Source organism: Peromyscus leucopus, chromosome 17 (genome assembly GCF_004664715.2).
Source record: "Peromyscus leucopus breed LL Stock chromosome 17, UCI_PerLeu_2.1, whole genome shotgun sequence".
NCBI lineage: Eukaryota > Metazoa > Chordata > Mammalia > Rodentia > Cricetidae > Peromyscus > Peromyscus leucopus.
Window position 1 is genome coordinate 44,999,828 of NC_051077.1, and position 16,700 is coordinate 45,016,527.

At 36.5% G+C, this 16,700-nt stretch overlaps 1 protein-coding gene across 1 annotated transcript in view; it reads right to left on the reverse strand.

Moving 5' to 3' along the window:
• Positions 1–2,699: 2,699 nt before the first annotated feature.
• Anxa10 (annexin A10) overlaps positions 2,700–16,700 on the reverse strand; it is a 45,534-nt gene continuing 31,533 nt past the window's right edge. Inside the window, exons 7-12 of the mRNA XM_028881021.2 lie at positions 11,304–11,357; positions 11,119–11,212; positions 9,859–9,954; positions 7,602–7,660; positions 5,412–5,534; positions 2,700–2,948 (exon numbers count right to left, since the gene is read on the reverse strand). Of these exons, the coding sequence (XP_028736854.1) occupies positions 2,880–2,948; positions 5,412–5,534; positions 7,602–7,660; positions 9,859–9,954; positions 11,119–11,212; positions 11,304–11,357 (495 nt within the window). The 3' untranslated portion in view covers positions 2,700–2,879. The remainder of the gene's footprint in view (positions 2,949–5,411; positions 5,535–7,601; positions 7,661–9,858; positions 9,955–11,118; positions 11,213–11,303; positions 11,358–16,700) is intronic.

A 16,700-nucleotide genomic window follows, 5' to 3' on the forward strand; every position in this document is an offset into this window, starting at 1 on the left:
CTTCCAAGTTGGTAGGTTTCACACATGGAATCGAGTCCCAGATTTAAGTGGCTTCTTCACTGGAGAAAGTGAGTTCAAGGTAGACATGCTTTACCCTGTCTCCTGGGTCTCTTTGCATGGAATTCACTCCTCTCACTGTTCACAGAAGTACTGCCTATATTTCTTCTAGTGGTTTCAGGTTTCACATTTAGGTCTTTGAGCCACTTGAAATCAGTTTCATGCAAGGTGATAGATACAGGTCTAATTTTGTTCTGCCACATGTGGACATCCAGTTTGCTCAGAACCATTTGTTGAAGATGCTGTCTTGTCTTTAGTATCTGTTTTGGCATCTTTGTTGAATATGAGATCTCTATAGTTATATGTACACATGTTTGGGTCTTTGATTTTATTCCATTGGCCCTCATGGCTGTTTTTGTGTCTGCACCATATTTGCCTTGATTACTATGTCTCTGTAATCTGTCTTGAAGTCTAGAATGTTAGTCCCTCCAACATTGTTCTTTTTGTTAAGGGATGTTTTAGGTATCAGGGGTTCATTGTGATTCCATGTGAATTGTAGGATAGTTTTTGTATTACTCTGAAGAATGAGATTCAGATTTTCACTGGAATTGTGTTGGATCTGCAAAGAGCTTTTAGTAGAATGGTCATTTCTTCAGTATCAATTCTACCAATCAATAAATATGGAATGTCTTTTCATTTCTAGTGTTCTCTCCATCTTCCTTCAGAAATTTAAAGTTTTTATTGTATAAGTCTTCACCTATTTAGTTAGGTTTATTACTAGACATTTCTTTTTTGAGGCTGTTGCCAATGGAGGGGTATTCATGATCTCTTTATCAGTATGTTTGTTTTATGTGTATAGAAAATCTGTCTGTGTATAGCTGTAAAAACTGCTAGAAGACAACATAGGCAGAACCATATAGGAAATGGATGTGGGAGATGACTTTGAGCAGAACCCCATTTGCCCAGGAATTGAGACCAACCATCAGCGAGTGGGACTTCATACGCCTACAACACTTCTGCACAGCTAAAGAACACTATCAACTGAGTGAAGAGGAAGGCCAAGTTGGTTGCAAACTGGTCCAGAACCCTAGAAATCAGTTTGAGGAACCTCAAAAGCTAAAAAAAAAAAAAATAAATAAATCTCCATCTGACCTAAGGATACGACTTCTCAGTGTAAGCCCAAAGGACTCAACAGTAACCCCCCCCCCAGTTCCTTGCTCAGCCATGTTCACTGCTGCACTATTCACAAGAGCTAGGAAATGGAAACAGCCGAAATGCCTTTCACCCGATGTGTGGACAATGAAAAATCTGTATGTATTTATTGTGAAATACTATTCAACTTCACAAAAACCGAAAGTATGACATTTGCAGGTAAATAGATGAAATTAGCAAAGATCATATTGAGTGAGATAACCCAGGTCCAGAAAGACCGAGGTCATCTGTTGTTCCTACCTTCAAATCTTTATATCCAAGTGTGGATATCACCCTTGCCAAAGAAATGTCTCTTTGCCACAGAGACTACTACAGAAAAACCACAACCAACCAAAATATAGGGAATAAGTGATCATGTGGTACACAGCCCCAACTGATACATCTACAACACAACTCCTGCATCTAAGGCTCTGGCATCATTACAGAAGATGAACAGAAAGATTGTAAGAGCCAGAGGATCAGGAAGCTTGCTGTGAGATTGTGTTTCTTAACAATGTCAGAAGCTATGATCATAAAGTTCCATAAAGATGCCTGCCTAAAATGATAAGAGCAAAGACACTAATGGACATGCTAACATGCAAGGGGAAAATCTCATGAGGCCACAGCCCTAGAAAAAGACTGTAGGCAACTAATTAATGTTGAGAGAAGTAGAAACAGGCTTTCCCTGGGAAAAGCCCCCTAACTGGACATCCAATACTGAGTGGCTAGGCCTCATCTCATATATCTGCAAGTAGCATTATATGGACTGAGCAGATTGTATTCATATATTGAGAAACACACACACACACACACACACACACACACACACACACACACACCACCACCACCACCAACAACAACAACAACAACAACAACTAGAAAAAAAAAAGAGGCCATGAGTTTGAAGAGAGCAAGGTGAGCACATGTGCCATGGTACATATGTGTCCAGCCTTCCTCCAAAAATTAAAGAAAGAGCTTTTAAAAAAGTTTCTTAATTAGCTTTACTGGGAGTGACATTAGCACAATCAAGGTATATACACAGATTCATGTGAACCCTTACTCTTCCTTCTAAATATCTTGTACAAGTAAATAATCCAGTAAGTATATCTCTTGGTATACTTTATTTTCAACTACTTTCATTCACAGGCTGTTCTAGGGCCTCATTTCAGCTTTATTGTGTTTGTTCAAGAGTGAAGGCAATTCGCATGAGGGTGGGCACACACTTAGGGTGATCACACACTTTAGTGTTATAGATTTCAGGCTGATACCAGAGACAGTCATGATCAGACTTTCTTGTAGGTACTGACAGTTCACATTTAAATAAAATCGAGGCCAGCCTGGGCTACCAAGTGAGTTCCAGGAAAGGCGCAAAACTACATAGAGAAACCCTGTCTCGAAAAACCAAAAAAAAAAAAAAAAAAAAAAAAAAAAAAAAAAAAAAAAAACGACTCCAATGCAATGTTTTTCTTATTTCATCACACGTAATTTAATTAATTACTAATTGAGGAAGGGGTGCAAATCCAGGATTACATATTTTCAAGAGTAGATTTTTTGTCTTAGAATAATTTTAGAGATAGAAGAAAAGTATGATTTTATAGTTTTGTTTCAGTGTCAATAACAGCACAAGTTCAACAGTTTGTATCTGAGGTGTCTGTAAAGAGGGTTTCAAGACCTTCAAATCTTTACTTATTTTAGTAGTCTTCCACATCACCAGCACAGATGGCAAGCAGTGCTTTTTCATAGTGCCCTGAAGCAAAATTCTAAAAAGAAAAAATAGAGGCTCTTAAAATCAAATCTCTCCATGTTTCTAAAAGTCAGCTGTAATTCTAATTTCAGTATGAAAGATTTGTGGACTGTTAGTCTTCACAAAATGATTTATGTTTTTTTCTAAAGATTTTCTGAGCAGTTTTCAAAGTGAAACTTATTAAAAATAATGCTGTGGTTATAGCCAATACAATATATTTCACATAAAGCTGATAGAACTTTAACGTGTATTTGTGAGCACAATAACAGGATAAAATGGATCTTCTATTCAGCTCTAAAAGTTGGTAGCCTAATATTATTAATCAGTGTAGTCTGGACATTGCCAAAGATCTGAAAATATTTATACTGTTTAATTCAGTAATCCTATACCAAAAAATGCATTTTAAAATTATTATTAATTGAGTGAGCACAGAGATTTATGCAAAACACATATGCACCATAATGTTACATATCAATGAAACATTACACATATCAATGAAACATATCACATATCAATGAAAAGTTGAAAAGCAGTTTGTAATCATGTAAGATAGTTTTTCTGCTTCACAGTATGTTTTATACAATAAGATGTCCTGGTTTAATAAAATCCTTCCTTTGGACAGCAAAACATTATAATTTATGTGCTTTTAAAAAAGATCAACAGTGGCTATCTTAGTCCCCTAGGGATTCCACAAATGAGGTGACTTAAAGTATGAGAAATTTATGTCTCCATTAGCATAGAAAATCTAGGTGACAACACATTTTGTGTCACTGAGAGCATACTTCTTCACAGACTTCAACATGACATGGCAGAAGGGACAAAGGAGCATCCTGGAGCTTAAGGAAAGTAACCTTACTCATGGATTCTACCTTCATGACTTAACTCTTGGAGGCCAAGCTCCTAATGCCATCTACATAAGATTAGGGTTTCAGTGTAGTGATCTGGGGAAGCCATAGCAGGCCTGACAAAATCTCATTAGTGGGTATCCACCAAGAGAATTAGGGCAATTTTGTTTCCTTTTTATGTTCTTCCATTGTTCCTAAATATTCCAGAATATTTGGCTGAATGAATGCCATTCATAAAAAGCATTTAGCATATTAATGTTTTACACAAAGCTGTGTAATTAAGGCTCATAAATTTAAAGGTACATAGTAGCATTGCAGTATTCCAACTTGTCTTTGAGGTAGCTAGGAATAATGACAGGTAGTGTATGTGAGTTAGCTTATTCACTTAGAAACTGAGTTCTGACTATTTCTCAATGGTGCATGTTGATCATCACTAGTAACTCTGGATTTTCTCAGTGGTACATGTTGATCATCACTAGTAGCTCTGGATCTTCATGGTAGATACAATGATTATTTTATCAAATATTAAAAAATACAATATTGAGTTTAACTAATTTATCAATTTCTTAGAACCTCTTTGATTCCTACAAGGGCCTAGCAAATCTTCTCGATTTTGTGGCTTTAATATTTGAGATGTTGAGTCATATCTTGAATAATTCAAGGAGCTAAAATGTTCTTTTTGTAACTAGGCATTCCATTTGAAAGCAATGTGAATGTACAAAGTATAAATTAAGACATAGTCTCAGGTACTGTGTGTGTTCTGATGCCCTGTGCTATCCATTCCTAAAACCTTTTCGATTTTTTCTTTTGGATGAGAAACTAAGCATTTTTATTTTCAGACTGAGCCCTCAAATTGTATAGATGAACCCATATATTTCAATTTTTGCCAAGTTTTATAAAATATTTAACAAAAGCTTAGAAAGATCAGAATAAGACATTGGTTTACTTATTTTTGAATTATTATGTTCTTGACCGTTGCGTGCTGAAGTGGTTGGTCATGTAGGCTTTTACACATTCAGTAATAACTTTCTCCAAGCTAGCAGCTACTGACTGTCTTGCCTTCTATGATGCTATGAGGAGTGCCGCAGTGAGGTAGGAATCCTTCTCACAGTTAATTCATTCTTGTGGCAAAATACAGTTTCCCTGATCCTCAATTTTGTTTTTTGTTTGTTTGTGTTTTGAGACCAGGTTTCAAGTAGCCTGTCTGAGTCTCTAGTTGCTTTTTAGCACAGAGTTGACACTGAAGTCTTGATTCTCCTGCCTCAACCTCAGTAGTTCTTGTGTGAAGGTTGCAGGTATAATTACAGGTGAATTTGTCACATCCAAGTGGTCCTGTGCTTTCCAGGTGAGAACTGAACCCTTGAAGCACAGTCATAGGGAGTGACTATTCTCTACAATTACAGCACATTTTTTTTAAAAAGCAAAGAACAAAAGGTTTTATTTTCATGATGCAATGGCTTCCCAGTTTAACTTTGTTAATGCGCTGAAAGCTGTCTGAATTTGTAAAGTCAATCATCCTTGTCAGATAGGTAGATTTCTAGATCCCAACATCAAGTTGTTTACATTGAAGCTTTTATTTACGGCCCAGAAAGAAGGAAATGTGAGCTAAAGTAAATCATGAAGAGAAGGCTTACTTTGATATCATGAAACAGGGATTTCCCAAATCTCTCTTTGTAGCGTTTCCTTATGGTCATTAGGTCTATCTCACTTCTGGCGATCAGAATCCTGATGACAGTTTTATTATGGAAGCCAAAGTCCTAAAAGATGTAGAAAGGTGGGTAGAGAAAACAGGGCTTTAAAGGTCTGTCCAACATCGACTGACTTCCGTTTCAGTAGCAATTTTCTTGCAGGTCCACATGCCTCCGGTACCACTGCGGTGGGATGCCTGAGGCCTACCCGCAGGGATGGTGCAAATGTCTTTGAAATGGAATAATGGTGACATCTGGTGGCCAGTTAGTACAATCTAACTTGATTTCAGAATGTTTTGAGTGTCAATCTACTAACGGACTTTATGATTTGAGGTGATTAAAACAAATGATCTGACCAAGTTTTTATTTTTAAAATGTAGGTCATTTTGAGTTTCTTTAAAGAAAACAAAGGGCTTTTTTTTTTGGCGGGGGAGGGGTGGTTAAAACAGCTTTTTGACATTTGTTGATATTCCAGCTCTTCATGTATGAACTTTTAGATTACTTATACTTAATCTTCATGAACTGAAAACTACTTGTCAATACAAGAACATTTTTTCTTCCTTGAATACATAGAGTTATGATTTAATTTATTAGTTATTAGAATGAGTTTCCCTGAATCAGGGCATAGCTGGAATCAGAATAACAACTGTGATTATTTGCCCAGGGTAATTCCCAGGGAAAATTTAGTTTCTTGTTGCAGTCATGGCTCATTGGAGAGGAATTGCTGAATTCTCTTACAGCTTTTCTCAGGATGCTATTTTGCACAAAGTGATTTTTCTCTTGAGTTCTGAGGCTATGTAGATTCTTATGCATACGTTAAGAAAACTCCTATGTACATAATACATAAGAAAAATGTTCTTGACTGTTACCATGCTTTCCCAATATGCTGGCACAATTCAAGAAGTTGGCCTGTAAAATGTCTTTGGTAATACTTTACTTACATGTATGAAAAATGTCATAATGAAGACTGTTATTTTGTACAAATAATATATACTAATGTGAAATAAATTGCTTTAAGAATAACATATTCTGATTATCAAAATTCTATACTCTGTTCAAATTACTATGCTATTGCATTTAGTAAAATTTTATTTCAAGGCTATGTTATATGTACAATAGTCTATGTGAGATATTTTCTTTAAAATTTTATTACATTTATTGTATGTGTGCATGTGTGTCTGTGTGTGAATGTGTCTGTGTTTGTGTGTGTGTGTCTGTGTTTGTGTGTGTGTGTCTGTGTTTGTGTGGGTGTGTCTGTATGTGTGTATGTGTGTTGGTTTGTGTATACATGTGTGTATGTGTGTATTTATGTGGTGTGTTTGAGTGTGTATGTCTGTGTATGTGTGTGTGAACCACAGTGTACCTGTGAACATCAGAGGACAACTTGTTGGAGATGTTCCTTACACCATGTGGGTGCCAGGGATTGAACTCAGGTTGTCAGGCTTGGAGGCACTGAGATGGAACCATTTAATTAGTTCAATCTTTATTCTTTAAGACAATTTCAGAACATAATGGGGAAAGCGTCTATCCACTATCTGATGACCATAAGTGTTTGTGTCCTTAATACGGACTGCTACAGGGTGTGCAATTGAATATCACACCAGAGCCTCAACAACTATAATGATCTATTGAACATCACACCAAGACATGGACAGCATTATCATTTAATTACAAAAAATAGGTCTAGAATTTATTGTCATTTAATTGTATTTTACAGTATTTTTGACATATAGTACTTGTACACTAAAAATAACAAGTATCAATATTTTGTTTTCAAACTTGAAAAAATATAGCTATTTTTTGGCTGAGAGTTTAAAATGTTTTGGCATTTTCTGCCCCATATTTTGTGCTTGCATATATGTGATGTAGGGTCTTTGAATATGTCCAAATGTGTTTGGATTATCAGTTGATATAAGTGCTCAGACTCTAAACTGCATGAAAGAGATATACCCTGAAGTGCAATATGTTTTATGTGCCCATGTTGTATGTCTTATGTCACATATGACTTATGTGTCTTATCTGCAATTGATAAATTTTGCTTTGGTATTTAACTTGTTTCTTTTTACTTGAACACAATTTCTTTGAAATAACAAATAATATTAATTTTAGATGAATTTTAAAATGTGTTATACTTACATGGATTGCCCTGTATAATTTATAAGCAAAATAGGTTGCTTTGTCCTGGACACAGCGAACTAGAGAGGTAGAGAACAAGGAAGATATTTGAATGATAAGATGCAATTCTTCAGAAGTTTAGATTCACATTCTGCCAAAATCATCACATTGAATTATAATTTCAATACTCAGAATAATGGTAACATGCCCAGGCAGCAGAGCCAGGACCTGTCCTTGGTGCATGGGCTGGTTTTTTGGAGCCTGGGGCCTATCCTGGGACACTTTGCTCAGCCTTGGTGTAGGGAGGAGGGGACTGGACCTGCCTTGGCTGAGTCTACCAGGCTGGACTGACTCCCCAGGGGAAACCTTGCCTTGGAGGAGGTAAGAATGAGGGGTGTATTGGGGGAAGGGCTGGGGGTTGGGAGGAGGGAGGATGGGGGAAATCCATGGCTGATATGTGAAATTAAGTTAATTATAAAATAAAAAAAAAAAAAAGAAAATATAAACTGTCAGCATTATATTTTAAAATAACAAATGATGTAAGGTGAGCATATGACCATTTTTACTAAATGTTTAGAAATGTGGTGCTTAAATATAAAAGCCAACACATACAATCTGTTCATCTTCCTGAATGTCACCTATTCACATAGTCTCTAAAACTGGTCTAGCCTAGTTGTTCGTTGGGTAGCAGCTGATCCTTTATAGATTTGTAACTAGATTGGAGATCCTTTAAAGAGAAGCTGTAACAAATATAAAGTGTCTCCTCCAGTGATAGATATTATTTGACTAAACTTGCCATAGCTTTGAACTGCCTGGAGCCTGTTAATATCTGTTGAGACTGTAGACCATCAAATAGTCACATTTGAAAAAGTAAATAGATTAATTAATTAAATGAGCAATAAATGAGGAGCTATACTGTTTCTTCAAAATAAAAGCATATTAATTTCTCTTCAGTTCAAGTAAATATTTTAGATCGTGATCTTATTTTTTATATTTAGCTTCATCTTTATCTCATTTTCATTACAGAGAGAAGTAAACCTAACAACGAATCTTGAGTCGCTTTTAAAAGGCAAGCTCCCAGAGGGCAGGGGCTTTTGTTGATATTTTTGGTTTTGTTGCTTTGGTATTCTATCTGCAGTACCCAAATAAGAGACACAGTAGGGCTCATTCTGTATTGATTGAATGAACCAGATGGGACTTTCCTGGTGTTCCTGATGTCCACTATCTCTTCCATCAAACCCACTGCTTTTTGGCAACAGTTTGGGCTGCCTTGAGAATTGGTGACTTGAGTTCTATTCTAACTCTGTTGCTATTAGCTGACATGTGATACATGCCTAATAAATTTATTAGAAATTTGATAGAATATACACATATTTTGTCTCAGAAGCATTCATAGACAAAAGCTACTTCATCACTTATCTTTAGGGGTTTCATAAAACCCATCAAATCATTTTCATCGGATGCTTGCTTACTAAATAATTCATAAAAATGCTGTAACCCCTCTGCTCCATATCAAAACATACTTGGAATGGAAAACTCACAATGACTGTTTATTCAGCACATAGCTAAGTATTCGTCTGATGAACCTATTATGGGACATTTTACAATGACTCTTCATGTACCTTTCCTGAAGTCTGTGCTGCCAAGCCACAGAGTACATGGTAAGCCATGGTAAGTACACGGAATTGTCTCTATGAATAAGAGCGATGGCCTTTTCTACAATGGGTATACCATTTTGGAGAACATTCAGGAGGCATACCTGTAGAATTCACTACTAATTAACAATTTAGTTTCTTTTGATAATACCATTTATCCCTAAAAGCAAATTTATTAAAGATAGTTAAATTAAAAAAAAAACCATCAAAAGCAAGATTATAAAATTCCCTTTCTTTTTGGAGAAAAAAAAAGAGTCACACTGTTAGTATTTATCTGCTCCTGAAAAGGGGGTGAACGTCAATGAAGCTGACATAGATTTAAAGCTGTGAGAAGTCGATTCCTGAGGTAGGGCATTTGAGACTTCTCTTTTCTCATACAAAAGTTGAACCTGTTCTTAGGGAATGACGCCAGTTTATTAATGTCTCCAGGTTGCCAGTTCATTGCATCAAACCATGAGCTGATATACTTTCCCGGAGTTTATGGATCTTTCAAATAATTTCATTGAAAAAAATACTTCAATCAAATTCTACTTGTGCACATTTAATCCAGTCGGAACCAGTCAGACTTGACTATGAAAGGTGAGGTCTCTTGTTCATCACACAAAATTCATCGTACAGCTTACCAATTGCAACCAGCAGCTCCTGGAAGTAGCCATCGTAACAGTCATTGATGGCATTCACCAAGTCTTGGCCAGAAATATTTTGAAATTCCTGGAAAACTTCAAGAAATGTATGCAATAATTCAAAAGAGATTTTCATAATATCATAAACTTAAAGTACACACCCTGGCTATTTTACTGTACATGTAAAATTAAGTGTCTTCTCTGAAGTATTTCCTAGTACTACTACCCATTGTGTTGAAGAGTCTACTTTTTTACAACAAGTATAGATTCTATGAGATGCTAAGACTTGCATGAATCCTGGACTCCCAGGACCTGCTCTTGCTGGGCTGGGGAGCAATGGTTACCCCCAATTGGGCCTTACTGACTCAAGTGCTGACTTAGATAGAGGGAAAGCACAGCGTGAGTTATTATCTATGAGACATATCCAGAGGACCGACTTAAGAGACAGTTTAAATTTATTTGTCAAGATGAAACTCTGCTAGACCTTAGATATGAAAGCTAAATACAAAAATCCTCTGAGTGATGTTTAGGAATAGAGTTTGGAGGAGCGATTTTGAGAAATAGGAGATTACCATTGGCAGCTTAATTTACTAACATAAAATAATGTTCAATTAAACTTCCCTTTTAAAGAACTTACTCAGCTGGCTCTATCCTTGACAATGTTTAGTTCTCGGCCATTTCAACTTAGATGTGAACAACTATTGTTATTGTTAGTATTAATCTTAAACTGACAAAGTAAAAGAGGCATAGTTGAATTAGAGTAGGCTATTGCTAAGATAATTGATATGACTTTACCTTTCATTTAATTATATTTAATTTGTTTTTCTAATATGGGGAAGGAAAGGTGCAATTTAGAGAAAGTCAGATGTAGGTTAATGTGAACACATCTCAAAGACCAATAGGTAATATGGGTATCTCATAAATCACAATGTCTGTACAAAGACCTTGACTCATGGCCACACTGAGCTCACTGGAGATTATTCAAGACACAATGTAAAGTATCTGGCAAGAAATGGCTAATGAATCTAAATAGGTAATTTTTAAGAGTTGTTATTAGAAAGCGATGGGATTTAGTTGTTGGAAAAAATTAAATACTGGCAGAGCTTTATTCTTTAGCAGTGCTGTGAGATGAGGCATACTGTCTAGACATAATTCAGGCACTAACTGGCTTTTCTCTATTTCTGGATGACATTCCATCTTTTATCCTAGTTACTTGTACTCAATTGGTTAAAGAGCTGTAAAGAGCCTGTTTCTTATTACCCAGCCAGAGCTGTGGGTAGCTCTTGTTGCATAAGATCATCTGTAGCATGGTTTTATGTTCTCCAGTCTTCTGCTGGCAGGCTTCCCACAGGACCTGCAACATCACACAGTCAGGAAGAATTATCAGACCCAGCTCTGCTCATGCCATCAAAAGCACTGTTCGGAAGCGAGTCAGGCTTAGTTACCACAGCATCCTGAGCAGCCATCGCAGGATCTGCGAATCCTTCCTCCCTGGTTCCCTGTGAAATAAGCAGGGGTTTCCTTTTAGATGGTCTCAATACACAGAACACATAATGAAGGCCTTATGTAACTATTATTTATCGATAAAAATTGGGAGTCATATGTCAGGGTAAAAATCTGAATGACCAGAGAAAGGTGGAGCAGCTACCAGTGACTTCTATCTCTTCATTCTTCCATCCAAATGGGTCAAGACCCTCTCTAAGTACCACCCTACTACTTCCTGTCTCTCTATCCTCAGTCATCTAAAACCTCTATGATTAATTTTGGTCATCTAGTAGCTAGCTCCAGCCTCTGACTCAAAACAAACTTCATTGTCAATCTTGGGAGCATCAGAGTGCAATCAAAATATCACAAATATAGGATTGTTGGGACAAAAAAAAAAAAAAAAAAAAACCCTGAGCCCCCAAACACTGGTGATTTCTAAGCAATCTCCGTTATTAATTTGGATACTTTGACACGTGAGGAATTGGTGTGTAGTCTTGTAAGGAGTTTCATTTTTGAGCTTTTCTTTGCAACGGAGGAACTTGGAGAAAAATGTTGAGATTCTTTATGCTTTCATTTCTCTGTGAGGTATTTTGCTCCATCAAGATGAGCATCCATTCCTTGTCAGAGGTGGTAGTGATGGAGCTTAACACTGTTAGTGCAATGGTGCAGACATAGTAGTATCTGGCTTGTAGAACAGAAATAATGTAACAACCAAATAGTGATGAAGTATAGGCTTTGCAAATGAGAATTTTCTGTAAAATCTTTTAACCCCCACTCCCTATCACACAAACGGTGGAGGGTCTATTTGATCTTCCAAACAGAAGGAAGGAGTACTAAACAATGCTAGAACCAGTAGTCTCCTGGGTCAAGCAAGAGAGGAGAGAGATGGTAGAGGTTTGTGATTAGAATTTACTTCATTTTTTTTTTGAGCTGAAGTATGGAGAGGGAGGTTACTAATGATGAGAGAACACTAAGGATACAGTGCCTTTCCCTGTCATGAAATGGCTCATGCGAGTGAAGCCAGTGAGATTTGAAGACGGACAGAGGTGTGTGTGTGTGTGTGTGTGTGTGTGTGTGTGTGTGTGTGTGTGTGTGTGTGTGTGTGTGTGTGTGTGCATGCTCATGCACATGCACATGGTGGGGGATAATATTGGAATTCTTAGTCTCAACTTCTAAATAACATTAATAGTACCTCAATTTTCTTACCTGCTTCTTGTTAAAGGAACTTACACTTTGGCTGAGGAATTAATGGTGAAGCTTGAATAGTGGTGTTGTTTGTGATCATTACAAGGACAGTATTTCAAAGGTTATAATGAGATAACATTGACTAGACTTATGTAGGAGACAAGGCTAGACCTTAGGGGGACTCCTCAGATGCTAAGAAGGTAAAGGTGAGGTTAATTAATTTACCTTAGCTTTGGTCAAACAGAGACAGAAAAAGCATCATTAATAAACTTGCTGTACATTTGGAGTTAGTACTGGAAAACCTCCACATATATCATGGACATTAAAGCCTTACATTATCTATTCAGGGTTTCCCAGACCTGTTATTTCATAGTCAAAGTCATAAAGAATGCAGAAAATATCTATTATTTGAGGACACCATCACTGTCCTTTGCAAAGACACCTTATAAGCCATATACATATCTTTCCATCTGGTAGCATCTTGGAGAGAAGAGGTGATGGAGAGAACTTTGAGAGTTGAGTAGTCAACTCAATAAAATTATCAAAGGGATTGAATAAGCACTCATACAGTTTGACTGTTCAAAGTATTGTAGGATTAAATTTACTATATTAAATTAAATATTAAGCATTTTTTTTGTTAACCCAAACCTAGACACATCTAGGAAAGTTGAATTACTCATAGAAAAATAAATTCACATTTTCTTATGACTAAATTTGTCCTGAAGATTTAGGAACAGGAGACAGCATCTAAAGAATGAATGTGATTTTACTGGCCAGTGGTGTTATGGGTGTTATTTTATCTTTAAGTTATGAATTTGGGGCAGTGCAGGATCCCAAGAGGTCTTACATTTCTTCCTTATTTTGGAGATAAAAAGTAAATGGACTTAGAGATATGAAATCAATTGCCTCAGGTCTGAGAGTTACAGAAGGGCAATTATTAGATACCAATGGCTTTGTTTGCTTTGGGATCTAGGTATCATATGGGAACTCATTCTTTACAAATGCTAACCTTGGGCTCTGTTTCCAATTTTCTCTAAAAATTTTAATTTACAAAAACGTGAAAACAATTACAGCATCATGTCTTCTGTGAATGTGTACTTTTCATTTGGGAAGCTCATCCCTGTAACTGTTAGCTTTCATCTTATCTGATGTGTCTGGCAGGCTTTGGTGGCATTTCTTTTTTTTCCTTCCAGTGCCTCCATTACTGGGCTCACATCATCTTTGTTTCTTTGCTTCCATTTCATTGAAAACTTCCCAGCCTTGGGGAAGTGCTTCCTTCCTCTGCATGTCTCTTGGTGAATCTCCTGCACCGTGCTGCCCATGTCTTCTTGTCCGTCTTTCCTCTCCCTTTTCTTCTATAATCTCAGCTATTGATATGGGTTCAGATTTTGTCTATATTATAGTAACAGTCAAATTCTCTAGCTGGAGTCTGTTACAGAACTTTGCATTATATATGTCTGTTCCATTAGCCAACTCCATGTCTCTCCTTGACCTTTTTCTATGCATAAAATTCAAGACAATCAACAGTCAGCTTCTACTACCTCAACCTCAATGACCCTTTCTAAGTTATCCACATCTCAGTGGCTGACCACTTCATGCTTATTGCTCAGAATGAAAACCTGAGCCATATTTGGTTCTTTTTATTGTCTTTCATATCTCACATAAAATTCCCCAGAAACTAACATGAGCACTGCCCCTCAAACACACCCATGAGCACTCTAGATCCTTACTATGCTACCACATGGCTCACAAGTAACATTATATCCTTGGTTTCTGCTATGACCAGCTCCATTCAGGCTTTTGGCTCTATGCTTGTTTCCATAGTCTTTTATTAAAAATAGAATTTATTGTGAGTTTCATGAAGTTTAACATCTCATTAGTCATCTATTTAAAACCTAGAAAATGCTTACCAAACCCCCATGCCACTCGAAGTAAACTCCAGTGTTCATAATGGTGAAGGATTTGACCGAATCTTAGCCCTTGTGGCCTCTTTGGCCTCATCCGGTTCTTTTCTCGACTTAGACTTTTTCTCTGCTTTTATATTTTCACTGTATACCCAATTACATCTACCTGGGGCTTGATTCACTCTTTCATTTGTATTTTTGTGTGTGAATTAAGTTGTCACTTATTAGGAGTAAATTGGATAAGAATTTAACTTTATAAAATATTATCAAATTGTTTCTTATGAAAAAATATTTTTGGGATGGGGGAAACTAACCAGAGTAAATCTGCTATGTTTAATGAGGTCTACTCTGACCAACCTATACAATTCAACTTACAGATTCTCTCCAGTCCTATACTTCCTGTATCCCACGTCCTGATTGGATACATTTTGTCATCACTTTCAAAAGCTCTTAGTAATGTCTTTATTCATCATTGTCTAATAGCTTAATTTGCTTTGATAGATGTGAAATTCACCAGACCTAAAGACTTTGACTCCTGTGTTTACTGTTGATCCCCAATGGTCAGAAATCATATTTGATACATTGTAAGTCACAAAGAACTCCTCATAGGGAAGGCAAAGAATGCTTTTTGGATTGTAGCCTTTTAAATTTGCCTTCTAGATTTTTTTGTTTCATGAAGACATAAATTTTATTTGGTAATGAGATAAAATAAAATAGCTACAGAAGCCTGAAATTTCAAAACACCTGACAAATGAATTACTGTTTTCATGACAAAAATCTTCAAAGTGACAAGAAAGAAGCTGAGTATTTAACAGCTTTTATAAAACATTCTGCATACAGTAAAATAAAAAAACCTTAAGATTAGAATTTATGCTTTCTAGTGCTTGTTTCTAAATTGACTACTTATAATCAACATAGGTACTCAATATTCACTAAAATACAGCCTGTAAATATTAACCCATTAGGTTGTTTATAATTGTGAGATATTGACACGGTTCTATTGTCAGAAGCACACACTTAGCTTCTAAACATTCTATAAAAGTTTCCATAATTGTATCCTCCCGACTATATTTGTGTACCAATTAATTAATTCATTAGGTAGATAATACTACCTTAGAGAAGAGATTCAAGTATGTGATATAATTGGATGAAAATGAAGTAATGACCACTTGTTCTTGGTGTTTTATTTTAGACAGAGAAAGACTGAAAGAATTAAAACATTAAGAACAAGCTTTCTGGATTTTTGAAATGCAATTTTTAACTATACAGCTAAGTAAATTCCATCACTTGCAAAGATTGGGGGAACTATTTAGAGATTGTCTGCAGTTTTATTTATCTGAGGTTTTGCTTAGAAAGGTGATAATCTTGCATATTTAACTCGCAATGGTGGCCATCTGTATGTGAGTATAGGATTTGAGCAAGAGGAAAGATAAAAAGGGAAGAAATTAAAGGCATGAAAATACTTGAGCAGAAAAACTGACTATAGATGATTACAGAAGGATTATGGTAGTAATGCCCTGGATGTCTCACTGTACAGATTTCAGAAAGGGCCCTCAAGAGAATCCAGAAAGCCAAGATGAGGAGTGAGGCTGACGTATTTAATCAGGTTGCTTCCCATCTTGTTGAGAAGGTACTTATCCACAATGTAATTTGCACATGTTGATTAATTAATCTCCAAGAGACTAATCCTTCTTTATTTGACAGATAATTAGACCCTCCACAAATCTAGTGCAATAAAAGCATGCAGGAAGTGTTGTGGGCCAGCTTAATTACTGGCATCAGTTTTTTCAAGAGGAGTGTGTTCCCCTTCAGTTGTTTCTTGGCAGAAAACCCTGGGTAGACTAAGGACAAGATTTCCTCCCAGAAATCATAGCAGTGATTTCTACCTTTGCAGCTCACAAACACTTTCAAGCTCCTATGTCCTAACTCCTTGTCTTCATTCATATGCCAAAATGGGTGTGTCTGAGTCTTAATGATGTTTGAAGAATGAAATCTATGGATTATCTTTCCTTTGATTCTGAAAGTGAGGGTGCACAGAGGATGAGATGCTGTGATTGCTGCAAGTGAAGAATGAGAGAATATTTGTGTTGTGCAAGAACTGAGAGGATTACCTCATATTCATAAATTTGGTGAGCAGCAGTCTGACTTCAAAAAAGGCAAGTGATAAACCCAAGGATATACAACTAAGTTATAATAGAGCAAGATGAAAAGATAATCTATCCATCTGTCAGACTTTCTGCCTGCCTGTCTATCTACCTGTCAGTTTGT